This window comes from Simochromis diagramma, unplaced genomic scaffold, assembly GCF_900408965.1.
Source record: "Simochromis diagramma unplaced genomic scaffold, fSimDia1.1 OVJJ01000449.1, whole genome shotgun sequence".
In the NCBI taxonomy this organism is placed as follows: domain Eukaryota; kingdom Metazoa; phylum Chordata; class Actinopteri; order Cichliformes; family Cichlidae; genus Simochromis; species Simochromis diagramma.
Window position 1 is genome coordinate 2,020,138 of NW_024387274.1, and position 14,612 is coordinate 2,034,749.

Consider the following 14,612-nt stretch of genomic DNA (forward strand, 5'->3'; position numbering starts at 1 on the left):
ATCATTTCGGGTTGGCAGACATGTTTCAAATAAAATACACGGCTATTTCAGCACGGAAACCACAGACCTGTACAATGTTTGAATGCAGGTAGTGGTGGAGAAGATAAAATAATATTTGGTATAGCAAACTTTTTTTTCCATATTTGTGTGGATAAAGTAACAAAGAAGCTTATGCTGTACTAATGTGGCCCCGTTCACAGATTATTCTGTGTAATACTGCTAAATTATTACTGAATTATTACTTGAATCTTTACTGAAGCGCTGAGTTAAATGTCACTTTTTAGTTAATTTTTTAATTATATTCCACATATTAATGCAATAAATTTAATGTTAGCCATATTATTGTTACATTATGTCACAAGAGTATGATGGACACTAGTCTCATAAACTACATGAGCTAATTTGAACTTTATTCACTGTCTAGCTTGTTTTTCACCATAAGCAACATTCAGCTCTCCACACAAACATGAATTTAATTACACATAATCACACAAAGATAAAACAAAGCTTGACTTTATTTAGCAGAATCGTGGCCTTATGTGTGCATGCTGAGGAAGATTTACAATGATCTCAAAATTACATAGAAAAAAAGACAAGGCTGTGGTTAATATTGCATTAATATACAACCTGCAGACTCGACAGAACAACCCCGCAAAACAAAAATATTAGTAACAATTCAACATTTCAAGCTAATCTTTAGTGACTGGTGAGAGCGATTTATCTGTGCAGCAGTAATTTTATTTTCAGTGAGATTAAAACTTTCATACATTCATTTACAGTTAATTCTATATTATAGTGTTTTGAACAAAGAGTGACAAGAGGACTAAGAAGCCACACATGAAAGCAGTGTCAGGTAGATTTGATCTGCTAAGCTAACTGTGGAGATACACGTATCTGTTCTGTGGATTTAACGAGTTTAACTGCTCGGATTTTATGAAAACCTCATCTTATTCCCTAATTTGCCAAAAACAATAAACAATTATGAGACTGTTATATTTTTGGAGATATTTCTCTCTTTGAGTTCTCATTGGAGAACATTTCAGTGCACAAGTAAGTCAGAGGCTTACACGCCAGCAGCTGATGAGAGAAACCCTGAGTTACAAGCAGGAGTGCTGGGGCAGGCGAACAGTGTGACAGACAGGGGGCTAAAGCCGCTGCTTTTATAATATTGACCAATTCTGTTCTTTATATTTCACAACTTCATTAATTTACTAAGTCATGTAAAGTTTTGATATTGATAGAAGTATAAATGGCATACTACGGCGCAGTAATGCTGTGTAAATGATGAATGAACCACTTGTTAATACCTTAATAAGGCTTAATAGTGTGACATTATTATAAAGTGCTACCATGTCAACATTCGTAATAAAACTGTTCCATCATAGTTTACTGTAGGGACAGCAGCACTAACACTGATGCTGTGATCACAACATGCCAGAAACTTGTTAAACATTCACATTTATTTTCCAACATAACATACAGAATATGCTTCCCTGCTGACACTCAGCCGTCTCTTGTGACTGACATGACACCACTGTGAGCTCTGTGCGCTGAGCTCAGGGTTCTGCGGTTTCTATTGGCTCCACCTGGGGCTCAGTGGGTGGGGTGGAGATGTCCTCTACCTGTTCTGAGTCAGGTTCTGTCACAACTACGGCCACCTGCTGACACGAAGAGAGCAGTCCGGTGTCAGTGTATGTATCAGCATACTGTAGGTAATAAATGAGAGGGTTAAAGGGCACGAGGTGAAAACCCTCTGGGTTCTGATGTGACGATCATAAATCAGATTCTTATTCCAGATCAGTAAAGGCACCGACAGCAGGCTGTAAACAAATCACACTTTTCTACTCTGAGCACTCAAAGTGTGTTTCATGCATGTGCATATATAAGTATATATATATATGCACATGCAAGTTCATACAGCACCTTTAACCTATGCACAGATTACATTCATGCATACACTCACACACCGATTATGCATCGAAATCTGGAAGTCATTCTTAATGCTCTCACCAGAAGCAGGATCATTCAGTTACAGGTGCCACCTTGTATTACACGCAGGTGTTGTGTTACCTGAGTTGGCTCAGCAGCAGCTCGAGCAGACTGAACGGCCTGAACAGTCTCCACAGCCGGGACAGGTGGGGGGCGAGTTTGCGGATAGACGGGTCCCTCACTGGGAGTCTGTGCGACACATTCACACATTTACGTAGATTTGACATGTTGCTCTTTGAACAGGCCAACTTTAAACAGCTCTGTGGAATCTGATGTTTCATCCTGTTTCTAAAGTCAACCAGATGTTACCACAAAGATTTCTCTGTGGTTTCACCTGCTGCAGCACACGCATACATCTCTGTTGTGATGCTGTGGCATGCACGAGTCTTCATTTCATCAGAGTCAAACCACAACAATGACATGATGCTAAATTTATTCACAGATTTAAGGAGAAAACCAGGTAAGTTATCGAACTAAAGGCAAATGCTCTAACATGAATGCATATTTATCAGCTCTGTAACTTTTTAGTGGGTGCATTCTTGTTCAGTTAGGTTTTAATGCAGGGGTGGGGACCTCCAGGCCTCGGGGGCCGGTGTCCTGCAGGTTTAGATCTCACCCTGGGTCAAAACACCTGATTCAAATGATTAGTTCATTACCAGGCCTCTGGAGAACTTCAGGACATGTTGAGGAGGTCATTGAGCCGTTTAAACCAGCTGTGATGGATCGAGGACACATCTAAAGCCTTGAAGCCTGGAGGTCCCCACTCCTGCTTTAAGGTATCAAGGCTTACCTGGCTGCCACCAGCAGCTAGGACGCTGAGTCCAAACAGCATGGCAGTGATGCAGATTAGCAGCTCAAGCACCAGGAATATAACCAGTGTTCCCAGAATACCATCAATCAATAGCTAGAGAAACATGAGAGAGACGTGTGTGAACATATATGATCAGAAAACCACGTTTGTTTCAGTGACAGTGATTGTTCTCACAAAAACAACAAATCTTTTGTCTGACCCAAATATATGTCTATCTTCTACATGCACACTTCAAAGACACGACTTCCAAAATATTAGTTATAACAACAGTCTGTCACTTACTTTACACTTTTGCTCGATCAGCCCGGTGCATTTCCTGAAACAATGTTGCTGCAGTGGACAGTAAAGACAAAGAAACATAGTCTCCTTTTTAAAAATGTGCAGGGTCAACTATGAAGTTATGTGATTCTATTAAAGGAAAACTACATTTATACCCTGCTGACAGCTCTGTGCATGCTGCATTACATGCATCATCCATGTACGTGGCCATGTGACAGTTTTATGTGGTCAAAAATCTACCGTGTAAAAAAGTTGCACTCCCTGTTTTCTACAACACATTCAAAACATTGGAACCACATTCACAGACTGTATCTTTTAACTTGGCGACCCTCTTTGCCGTTCACAACTCAGCAACGTCGTGGTGCAGCTGATTTTGTGACGTGACTCTGCAACATGTAAATGTGTGATGTTTCTGTACTGTAGTTGAACACAGTCTGTTTCTCAGAAAGAGAGAAATGTTGTTTACAAGACGTGAGTCCAGTTCTTGTTAATCAACAACTTAACATTAACCTCATTTCCCTGTTGTATTGTGTTTCTGATACCACCAGCACCACCCCAACATCCTCTCTGGTATCAAAGAGCCACTGTTGATATTTAACAAAGAGGTGCAGTATCAGCTTTAAGATGCACAGCACAGAAACAGGCAGGGCTTAAAGGGAAGATCAGATGTAGAGGCTGCGATCACCTGATAGTCACTACTTTTTGTGCAACTGAATTCAACAAGATATAAGCAGATGTTTCATGAGCTGTGTGGCTGATTTTCCGGACACTATAAAGTTAGTAGAAAAGGTCGAATTCAGTGAGTGAATCTAATCAGCATCAACCTTAAATATAAATTGATGTCGGCTACTGTCGTGTACATTGGTGTAAATGTCACCACAATCCTGCAAACTGAGCAGTTTATCCTGCAGCAAACTTGCAGTGGTGCGACCATGTTTCCATGCAAAGTTTGTATAGCACAAAATTAGCACATTTCATTTTGTTTTGCACAATCATAACTCCAGCAGCACATCATGATCTGATGCAAGAACTTTCAAATGAATTAGGACAGTAAGTGTCAAATGTCACTTTCTGATCGGTCCTTCAGTTTCCTGTTAATCTCTCCTGACGTCTTTCACCTTCTGTCAACATTAACAACGTTTTCTTTCTATGCCCAGGAAATAAACAACTGTACAATTGGTTAGCAGACATACTGCAACAAACTAACTACACTGTGTGTTGATGATGACCTCCCACTTAAACAACAAACAGCATTGTTTACGCCTGCTGCTGGATAAATCTAACACTATAAAGTGCAGATCACGACTTTATATCTGCGCTGTGGCTGGGAGCAGATATAAAGTGGTGGCTGTAGCTCAGGAGGAAGCGCAGGTCATCTACTGATCGCAAGGTCGTGGTTCAGTCCCTGGCTCCTCCTAGTCTGAATGCCAATCTTGGGCAAGATATCAGCCCCACGTTGCTCTCCGATGCATCATCAGAGTATGAATAGTAGATAGCAAAGACACAAAGCATAGAAACAGTGATTGTTGCATTGTACGCTCTGAATAAAGCTCTGTATAAGAAGCAGTTTACTGTGAACACGTGACAGGGAGGTGAAGAACAAGAGGATGTGTTGATGGTGGAAGCAAGCGAATGTCTTTATGTTATTATTACTGAGCTGTCACCAAATACTAAGTCCTCTGACAGTGATATATATCAACGTGCCTTTCAGATTTAATTGGTCATCAAGCCAAGGTCCCAGAACAACATTCTGGATCATTCCGGCACACCTTAACCCCTAAACATAGATTTGTTTTGGCAGCTGGCCTTATTTCACATGCATTTATTGAGGTTTTGCACTAACCACGTGACATTAACTCATGTGCCATTTTGGATGACAATTATGGTGACGATGTAAGATCAAATGTGGCAAGTGGATGCTAGAGATCGATGGCAGTCGCTGGGAAAATGGTTGCTAATAGTATGATGAAAGATTTCTAAGGTCTAAGGTCTCTAACACATGTACTGAAAGGGTACATGTAGCACTTTAAACACAAAATACAATGGGCAGAAGATTCATGCACAGGAATGTGTGACGAGCTGCTGCTGTAGTTTAATATAGGACATATTAAACTTAACAACATAAGAAAATCAGTCACTGTCATGAATCCCTTTTTTGAACATTAACATCCACCTGCACCCACCTCCTGCTTCACTGAATTTGGCGACTGTGGATTCAAAATCGTTTTAACCCTTTCACGCACCGTGGTCACTACAGTTACAGCTGTTCAAAGGCTGTTTCCCTGTGTTTGTGTCAGTGTTGATGGTGTACTTGCACATTAACCACTACATTGGACACTGATGTGTCACTCCACACCCCGCCACCCGCTGCTCGTTTAATGTGACTATAGATGTGCGACGCGTTTCATTGTAATTGTTGTTATTTAACCCTGTCATGCATGAATTATGACAACCTCAGTCAGGATTTTTCTGAAGTATTCTTATTCATCTTTTCATGCCTAGAGATGAATAAGAATGCTTAAGAAAAGGGATTAAAGTTAATCAAGTTACCATCAGCCAATCAAGCTCTGTCACTAGCTTAAATCTACTGTAGCCTACTTGACAGCCGAATCTAGTTCAAGTGAAGTTTGAATTTTTGACCATTTCTACTGAAGCAGGTTTGTGAGGTCTGGCCTGGCTTGCAGTCTCCGCTCTTGCACCACTGCATCGCATGCTTTGCGTTGCTCTTTGGGTTGTAAGGTGGGATGCGGCTGCTTGGCCGTGGAAACCTGTTCCATGAAGCTCTCTACGCACTCTTCGTGAGCTAATCTGAAACTACATGAAGTTTGGAGGTCTGCAGCAGCTGACTCTCCAAAAAGTCGCTGTCATTCCCAATCACTTCCACTTTGTTATAATACAATAAATAGTTGACAATGAGGAAATTTCATGAGTGGACGTCTTACACAGGTGGCATCCTATCACAATGTCTGTAGAAGCAGTCTGCATGCATAGCTGTTTAACTGTCTACAGCTGTGGAACATCTGGATTCAGTTCATTACGTTTGGCATTACAGTGCATGTCTGTGTATCTTGAAATTTTGGGAGCCCCCCCCACAGCACTATGAAGCCCCAGTCATCCAGGCCCACAGACTGGTCAGTGACCCTATGGCAACCACCGGATATCCCAACAAAAGCAGTTGCTCTAGCAGGCTGTTCTCAATCAATGCTCAAGACGTCACATGAAAAACCTCCACACTTAAAATGACAAAAAGAGGAACTGCCAGGATAACGGCTGCTGACATGACTGTAAACGTACTTACTGTATCTTTTTTCTAGCTGGACTTTCTTTGATAAATATCTTTACAGCATGTCCTGCAAACATTGTTTCAGTCTTGCACCAGGCAAGACAAATTTATCCCAAAGACAGCAAAATCCCAGCATCTTAGCCCCAAACCTTTGCTGGAGATGTTTTTTAGGCAGTTTCTATTTGACAAACTGCAAGTACATCTTAATGATATTATGTTAGATGTCCTGCAGATGCTGGTCCTAACCAAAGTGTAACACTGTGTGCTGCAGAGCCAGAGAGTGTCACACATTGTCATCAAAGACAGTTAATATTCGGCCTTAAAATATGAACACTCAATAAATCAATGTTTATGTGTTACTAGCTTCTCTCTGTTGTTATTTAAAGACAATACCACAGCATGTAGCTCCAGTTTACGGCAGTGTTCACAGTGGTAAGAGTCCTGGCGGTAGGGGAGGTGCTTGGACATTAGACCCAGGGCAGCGGTGGCAAACGCAGCACTGATGAGATGAAGCACCAGGACACATTTCACCTGCAAGCAACAATCGTATTATTCAGACACAAACCACGCACAACCTGTAAGGCTAATGTTTTACTATGCTACGTCAAGTTGAATCACTTCTGAATGTGACTGTCCAAATGGGACGTACACTCCACCTTTAAAGTGTCCTCCTTAACAACACTGATAACATGTTCATGCACGTTTTCATGAGCCCTGATTTCAGGTTGACGTGAGGAGTTTTATCCAGATGCCGGTCGCTTATTCTCCTTCGTTCGTCTTTTTGCAACCTCTGCTTAGATGAAAACACTTATCTTACAATCCTTCGTATCTTGAAGATGCAGTTAAAACGTGCCTACATAGCAGGTGAACACTTTGTTCTCTTCTCGTCCACAAAGTTAAAGCAGAGAAGAGTCAACTTTCAGTCAACAGTTCAATTATTTCTGACAGTGTAAAGTTCAGGGACACAGGTCTGCAAAAACCTTTTTTTTCTGCTGGGATATTTTTGGCAAATCTGATGTTTTTCAGGGAGCTGAACCCAAAAATGACCTTCACTTCCCTCCACCATGCACAGCTTTTTTGGCAAAACGTGAGGAGTTTACATGAAAAAAGCACAACAGTGATGAAAAAAATCAATATTTTATTACAACTATGAATAATTTTTCTTACAATTGAACAAAGAAAAAGAACTTTTCCTTCATGATATATTTATCGCTACATATTTACTCTTTTTGTCTGAGAAACTTCACACTTTTGCTTTCCATCCTCTGGTTCCCTCCTCGCATTTTCCATTTGCATTTCTCTTGAGTCTCGCTCTTAGAAATATGAAATTGATAGAAGAAATCATTTTTGGATATGTTTTTTAAATCAGTTTAAAAAGGGAAACTGTTAATTAAACTAAAAACACAAGTTTTGCAAGAAAACCTGATGAGATGGAATTTTGAAATTATTTTTCCTGGTTTCAATCTACATGAAACAGTCAGAAAGTCCTACGCAGCTCTTTGGTTGTAGACCTGTGTTATTGTAATTCTTAAACACCCGACATAAAACCTGGATCAAAGCTGAAAGTCTACACCGCTAGTGAGCTGGTAACTGGTTGAAATGATTATTTTCATTATGGATGCATCTTGTCCTCATCCATACAAACAGAACCACTGCCTTTTGTTCTGCTGGTTCACAAACAAACCCAAGAGAAGTGGTTTGTTTGTAAAGTACTACATATCTAAAGATTCTTCAGCTTGATATCATAAGTTCCCCCAAAACTAACTAAGAGATCCTAAATCAGCACATAAATAAATGGCAAAAATACACCGATTAAAAATAGATTTAAGGATAATAAATCAATTAGAAATTTAAAAAGCAGATCAGAAAAGAATTTATGCAATGCAAATATAGTTACATACAAGGAACCCTGAACAGCTGCTTTTGCTGACTTTGAATGCAGAAATGCATTTTCATGCATGGCACAGACTGCGAGACACAGACTCACCCAGAAAAGAGTAGGTCTCCTCCCACTGTGGACCAGCACTGACCCAGACACAGTCACCTGGTGCATTACAGTGAAGTCAGACGCAGCTGATGAGTATAACATGATGACGTGACCTGACCAAATCTAAAAGTAGCTGCTGGAGCTTTCGCCACACTGACCTGTACGACAACGATGAGGAAGAGAGCCACATCTCCGGTAAAGTGGACTTCGTGAACCTGGAGCACAGACGCGCTCAGACAAAGGATCAAAATCCCGATAACAATCTGGATGGCCTGAGAAGAGTCGCCAGAAAAAGTCATCAGCACATCATGCAATACATTTGAAACTTCTTAATGAGGAAAAATGCACTGAATATGTCCCAAATATTGCTTTGAAAATACCCAAGTGTTATGTATAAACAGACATCTGTTCCTATGTACACGTCACAGACTTTGAATGGTTTTCTTTACCCCTAGAGTCTTGGGCTCCATCTTAAAGAGGGACTGACGCTGTCCCTCAGAGAGCGTCCCTGCTGGAGGCAGCGGATTCTTTTCTTCATGAGCCATCCTGCTGCTGACGGGGAAACAACAGCTTTCAATATACAGCCCAGAACAGCAGGTAGAACAGACTGAGTCAAAGTAAAGAGACGCACAAGAAAAATTGATCATATTTAAACAGCAGGACTGTGTCCATTCAGCACATGGTGCTACTTTTTAAACTGCTGCTACAGCTGCAGGTGCATGCTGTCCCGTGTTGGGATCCAGCTGCAGGTGCATGCTGTCCCGTGTTAGGATCCAGCTGCAGGTGCATGCTGTCCCGTGTTGGGATCCAGCTGCAGGTGCATGCTGTCCCGTGTTGGGATCAGTGCACTTGGACGGGCTGCTGCACTGAGATGTTCTCGCCTCTGTCACTGTGGACTCCATGTTCTTTTTGTTTGCCTTGTATCCTGACCTCATGTCTGCTAGTTGGAGGTGTTGTGCATCCACCTACTGGCTGCTCAGGGACTGTAGACACAATCAGGTCCTGCAAAGTACTGCAAAACTGAAACTCTCTGATTACTGTATTAGTAAATTTAGGGTACATCAAGAAATCATCAAGTCTTTACTGTTTCCACTATAAGATCAGTGAACCTGTCCCCTGTATAAAACTAAAATGTCTCCAGACTGTCTCTGTCAAGGTCACAGGCTCGACTTTTAGCAGTAATAACACTGATGGATCAGCAAAGGAGCGATGCAGCTATGGCAGACTGCAAATCTGCGATTATCGTAATGATTCATGTGCTGACTCATTTTCCAGATCGAGCCTTTAAATTATTGACAGCGCAGCGAAAAGCACACGGATGTATGAATGTGTGTGTAGCCTACAGAGACGCTGATGATGATGTTTCTGCAGTTAAAAATAAACCAGAGCTGCGCACAGCTCCAGAAGAGGCTGCACCACAACATGAGAATAACATCACACCGCCTAGTTTTTGGACATTCCCACACATCACAGTGTTTAACTCACACTGATGTACATATATCTATATATTTATGAAGACGAAGAAAAAAGAAAAGGGAAGAACAAACAAACAAAATGAGAAAAATAAAAACCCCGCAGTGTCCATAACCAAACGATGACTGCAGTGAACGATCTTACCTGAGCTGTGTCGCGTTTTTCCAGGAGATACTGAGCAGCTTTAGGAGAGCACCAAGCCTGCCGTGAGTGCGGATGCTCTGCAGACTGCAGCGGGGTGTGTTCGGGTGTATCCTGCCCCTGCAGGAGACTGATGCTGTGTCATGCGTTTCACATGCACGAATGCAGGCAGAGGAACCGTTAGCAGGCTGTCCCGTTACTGCACCTTTAATATGAACACCAGCGAACCTTCAAGAACCGTCTTTCCGTTCTTGACGTCTGCGCTCGGTCGTAAAAACAAATTTGAAGTTGTGCTGAAGTGTTAAAGACTTAATGTCGCCATCTACGAGATTTTGCCAGAGTAACGTCAGTGGCAGATGTAAGATATTAAAGTTGGCAATAAAAGTAACAGCAGATATAACCGGTTATTATTTTGTTTCGGATGTTATTACTGAAGCAAGAACCGGAAAGAACACACAGCTCATCTGAGATTTACCAAAAAACATCCCAAACAATTCTGAGAAAAACATTTTGTGATGCAGTGATGGGATTTCCGGCTCTTTTTAGAGAACATACTCTTTCGGCTCGACTCACTAAAAAGAGCCGGCTCTTTCGGCTCCCAAGCGGCACTTCAGGTTGTTTTGTTGCTTTAATTAATTTATTATCAATAACAATATAAAATAAGATTTAGTGCATGAATAAACTTCCTGAAAACTTTATCATCCACAACTGAAAATGGTTGGAAATTAAGTGCAGTCATTTTCGCCAATTCTTCATGACTTGAGTTCTGTCTTGCTGGGTCACAGACTTCTGCAAAAACCGTCTCATAGAGCTCTGGGTTGTTTAGGTGCTTGTGGTGGTGTACTGCATGATGCTGTAGGTGAAGCAGCAGCAGTTGCAGTAGACACACTGGCACCTTCATTAATATCACACTCAACTGTGTTTTATCTTCCCATTGCACTGATGGGTGGACAGTTCTCAGGTTGCTGTGCAGGCTTTGATGATATGAGATGAGATGAGATGATATCCTTTTCTTGCAGACTCTACACTCTGCCTTTGTATTGTTAATATAATTGAAATGGTTAAAGATTTTACTTCCTTTCTTGGTGTCACTTATTTTCTTTACTGTACCTTTCTAAAGTGTCGATGCTGTCTCTTGTTGTTGCTCCTGGCTGTCTCCTCCCTCCTGCTCTGTTCCTGTGCTGCTGTGACTGCCAACAGTGGCTCAACCAGTTATTAAGTTCAGGGGTCAATCACTTTTTTATACCAAGGCACGTGCAGCTTTTCCCATTAATAAATGAAATAAATGAAATTTTAAAACTGCCTTTTGTACTTACCTGGGTTATCTGTCTGATAGTAAAATTTGTTTGCTGATTTAAAACTTCAAACAAAAAAAATCTACTTAGTGATTTCTTTGTTTCTTGTGTTTTTTTTTTCCAGGGTGGAAAGATTGTACAGCATACATTATTAATGACATTAAAAAACAGGAAATGTGTGCACAAGTTTGAATTTATTTTAGACTTTCTTTAATTCGAACAGGGTCCAAATTATACATACAAACTAAGAGGTCTACAGTGCCTTTTAACTTTACAAGGCCATTAACTTCTCGTTAATGATCGGAATTGATTATAAGTGGTACTTTCTCTTTGCCAACACAAGAATTACTCGTGTGACAGCACTCTGACCGTCCAGTACTCAGAACAATGGGGACGTTCAAGGAACTGGAGAAGTGGAGGTCAGCCAATCAGAAGGCAGAAGACCAAGAGGTCATGCTGGACTGACAACCACAGGGAGCCATGGTAAGTTTCCTTCAAAGAGTCTTCCTCAGTACTTTCATACTTTTTTCTGTAACTGTAAATTAAAAACGACACATTCTCAAGTTTTATTCTACAAGTTCTCACATTCTACAACAAAGTCCAGCAACTGGGCTCTTCAGTTTCCAGATGTTTATAAGCTGCTGAAGAAGAGAAGATGACACACGTTACAATACAACTTTACTTATATAGCACATTTAAAACTGAAGGTACACCAAAGTGCTTACGTTGGTAAACATGGCTCTGTCTGGCATATTCCTGCCATTAAATTCAAAATAACTTTTCCACTCCTTAAGACATTTTAATCAAATCTCAGGATGTACCGAAATTCCCTGATCACATTATCTCAGTGGACAAACACATCAAGTTCACCATGGAGGATAGCCTGTGAAATTCCCGTCAGTAATGGGGGAGATTTAAAGTCGACGTGTACCGTAAACCAGTGCATACGGATCAGGGCCCTATTTCAGGAAGCCGGTTTAGAAAACTCAGAGTGAAAAACGATACTCAGGGTTGAGTAACCCCGAACTGTCCAACTCGGAATATTCGGTTTCAGAAAGGCTGATAACAATTAGTTCAGTCAACGCGGAGTTGCTTTAACCCCAAGTTAAGCGCGCGCACGAGGATACATAAAGCCCTGATTAGTGAGCACAGATTAAGCGAGTCACCATGGAGACGAAGGGAAAGAAGGCGCGGTCAATGTATTTTACAGCGCTTGAGGCCGAAATTCTGATGGCAGCATATGCCGATAACATGCAAATTTTGTGGAAAAAAAGTAAGACAGCCTCAGCTGCAAAAGAAAGGGAGCATGCATGGCAAAACATAGCCGACAGAGTCAATGCGTGAGTGTTAATTTAAACATTGATCTAGGGATTTCCACCCATTTAACACGTTATTTTATTATATTTTATTTTATTTTTTATTTTATACATTTGATTTTGTGATGTGATGTGAGCGCAGGTGCAACCCAACAGGCCCCAAACGTTCCTGGCAGCAAGTAAAAATGAAATATAAAAATATAGTCCAAACAGGTGAGGTGTTATTGTATTATGAGCCATAGTGCTTGGTCTGTTTGTAAATCAATTGCAGTTAGAGGCTACATTAATTTCCCCTCTGTAAGCACTTATTGAAATTATCTGAGCACATTACAAGTACATATTTGCTTACTCTGTATGCTCAAATGTGACCCGTTATAGCCAACAGGAAAAAAGCAGAGGCCCGAAAAACAGGTGGGGGTCCTCCACCACCACCACTCACAGAGGCTGAGCAGCTGGCTTCCACATTTGTGATAATGTTGGCAGCATCACATATGATCTTCACAGTGCAGAGAACACAAATTAGCATCCATTACTATAATGAAATAATTTGTTAGTTTGAAATGCTACAGGGAGCTATGTACCTGTACATTAATGCTGTGGAAAGACTTCCTGTTCACATAGTCTCCTTCATTTACTGAAGGAGCAATGATTGGAATGTGAGTGCCATCTATACAGCCAATCACGCCTGGGAACCGTGAGAATAAATGTAAAATTTAAGTAGTAGTTCAAGTATCACCACATCATGAATTAAGTTTTGTTCATCCTGATACCTGCAATTTTGTGGCATCCCTCTTTGATAAATCTTGTGGGTCTATGACCAGGGAACACCACAGACGAGTACAGGAGACGTTTCAGTGCAACTGTAACATTCCTGACTGCCCGACAGACGGTAGCCTTGGAAACGTGCTCAGCGTCACCAATATTATACAGAAAGCTCCCGTTTGCAAAAAACCGAAGTGCAATACAAATAATATGTACAGAACTGAGAGAATGTCCGCGATGTGTCACATGAGCAATATTAGGCCTGAGGATGTTATTCAAATAAATTATAGATTGTGCTGAAAAACGGTAACGTTCACACAGGAAATCATCAGGAAATGATAAAATGTCCGAACGCGCTCTAATCACTCTCTCCCGGCGGAGAGCTCTGCGGAGAATTTGGGCTTCACGATCTACTGGCTCTTCAAGGAAGGGGCACGCCATGTCTGACACTTCCTACAGTCAGGTTTCCGACAAAGAGGCGGAGAAAGTCAGGGTTAGTTGTGAGTAAACCTGCTAGGGGGCAGGTTAGCTTCACGGAGTGTGTCGTCATAGTAACTCACTCGGAATTGATCTAAACTCGCTTTGTGAAACTGAAAACCCAGAGTTTTCGTTATCTCAGGGTATACTTACTCAGAGTTTGCACTAAACCGGCTTCCTGAAATAGGGCCCAGGTTGCCATCCATTGGAGCACAAACTGGGTGTCATCAGGACACTACAATATAGAGTGAACATCATCCCCACAGACACAGCAGCCAGGGAGGCAGAAGAACATCAAGAAGGCCCTGAGTAAATGTGGTTATCCCAGCTGGACTGAAAGCTCCAGCCGATCCAGGAGAGAAGGACAACCGCTGCCTAAGAGAAAACCCGTAGTGATCCCTTATGTGTCAGGAGTATCAGAACAGCTGAGATGCATTTTCTCTGTGGCTTTCAAACAACCAAACTGGTCCACCCCAAGCACGGGGTCCCCAGCACACTCAGAGAAATATAGTATACACTGTGTAGTGCCAGGACTATTACCATGATCTATGCAACAAGGGGAACACAAGAAGAAGATTAACAGCCTTAGTGACCTCGTCCCTACAGATGAGCAAGTTGTTCTCCTCATCCTCAGACTGTTTCTCCTCTACAGAAGATGTGTTAGTGGTGTTGAAGAGGTCCTCAAAATACTTCTTCCACTGCCCAACAATGTCCCCAGTTGATGTCAGCAGTACCCCACCCCCACTATACCCCATGTGAGTAAAACGCCACCTTTTCCTTCGGGAATTGCTAACTTATT

At 41.5% G+C, this 14,612-nt stretch overlaps 1 protein-coding gene across 4 annotated transcripts; it reads right to left on the reverse strand.

Annotated features, from left to right (window-relative positions):
- Positions 1-497: 497 nt before the first annotated feature.
- LOC120715607 lies at positions 498-10,477 on the reverse strand. 4 transcript variants are annotated; one of them, XM_040002681.1, is made up of 9 exons: positions 9,967-10,477; positions 8,799-8,898; positions 8,508-8,621; positions 8,350-8,406; positions 6,756-6,893; positions 3,083-3,130; positions 2,780-2,893; positions 2,071-2,178; positions 498-1,661 (listed from the first exon to the last, which is right to left on the reverse strand). In XM_040002681.1, the coding sequence occupies exons 2-9, from the start codon at positions 8,892-8,894 to the stop codon at positions 1,557-1,559; spliced, it is 780 nt and encodes a 259-aa protein (XP_039858615.1). In that variant the 5' UTR covers positions 8,895-8,898; positions 9,967-10,477; the 3' UTR covers positions 498-1,556. The 4 variants fall into 4 exon arrangements, with proteins under 4 accessions (XP_039858615.1, XP_039858614.1, XP_039858616.1 ...); XM_040002680.1 differs by having other exon boundaries at positions 8,799-8,901; positions 9,967-10,474; XM_040002682.1 differs by having other exon boundaries at positions 498-1,658; positions 8,799-8,901; positions 9,967-10,464.
- Between the last annotated feature and the right edge of the window lie 4,135 nt (positions 10,478-14,612).

Coding starts and splice junctions, on each gene's coding strand:
- LOC120715607 (XM_040002681.1), bottom strand. CDS start 8,894: ATGGCTCATGAAGAAAAGAATCCGCTGCCTCCAGCAGGGACGCTCTCT. Junction 8,407..8,507: donor TCCTCATCGTTGTCGTACAG/GTCAGTGTGGCG, acceptor GTAATGCACCAG/GTGACTGTGTCTGGGTCAGT. Junction 6,894..8,349: donor GGAGACCTACTCTTTTCTGG/GTGAGTCTGTGT, acceptor TGTTGCTTGCAG/GTGAAATGTGTCCTGGTGCT.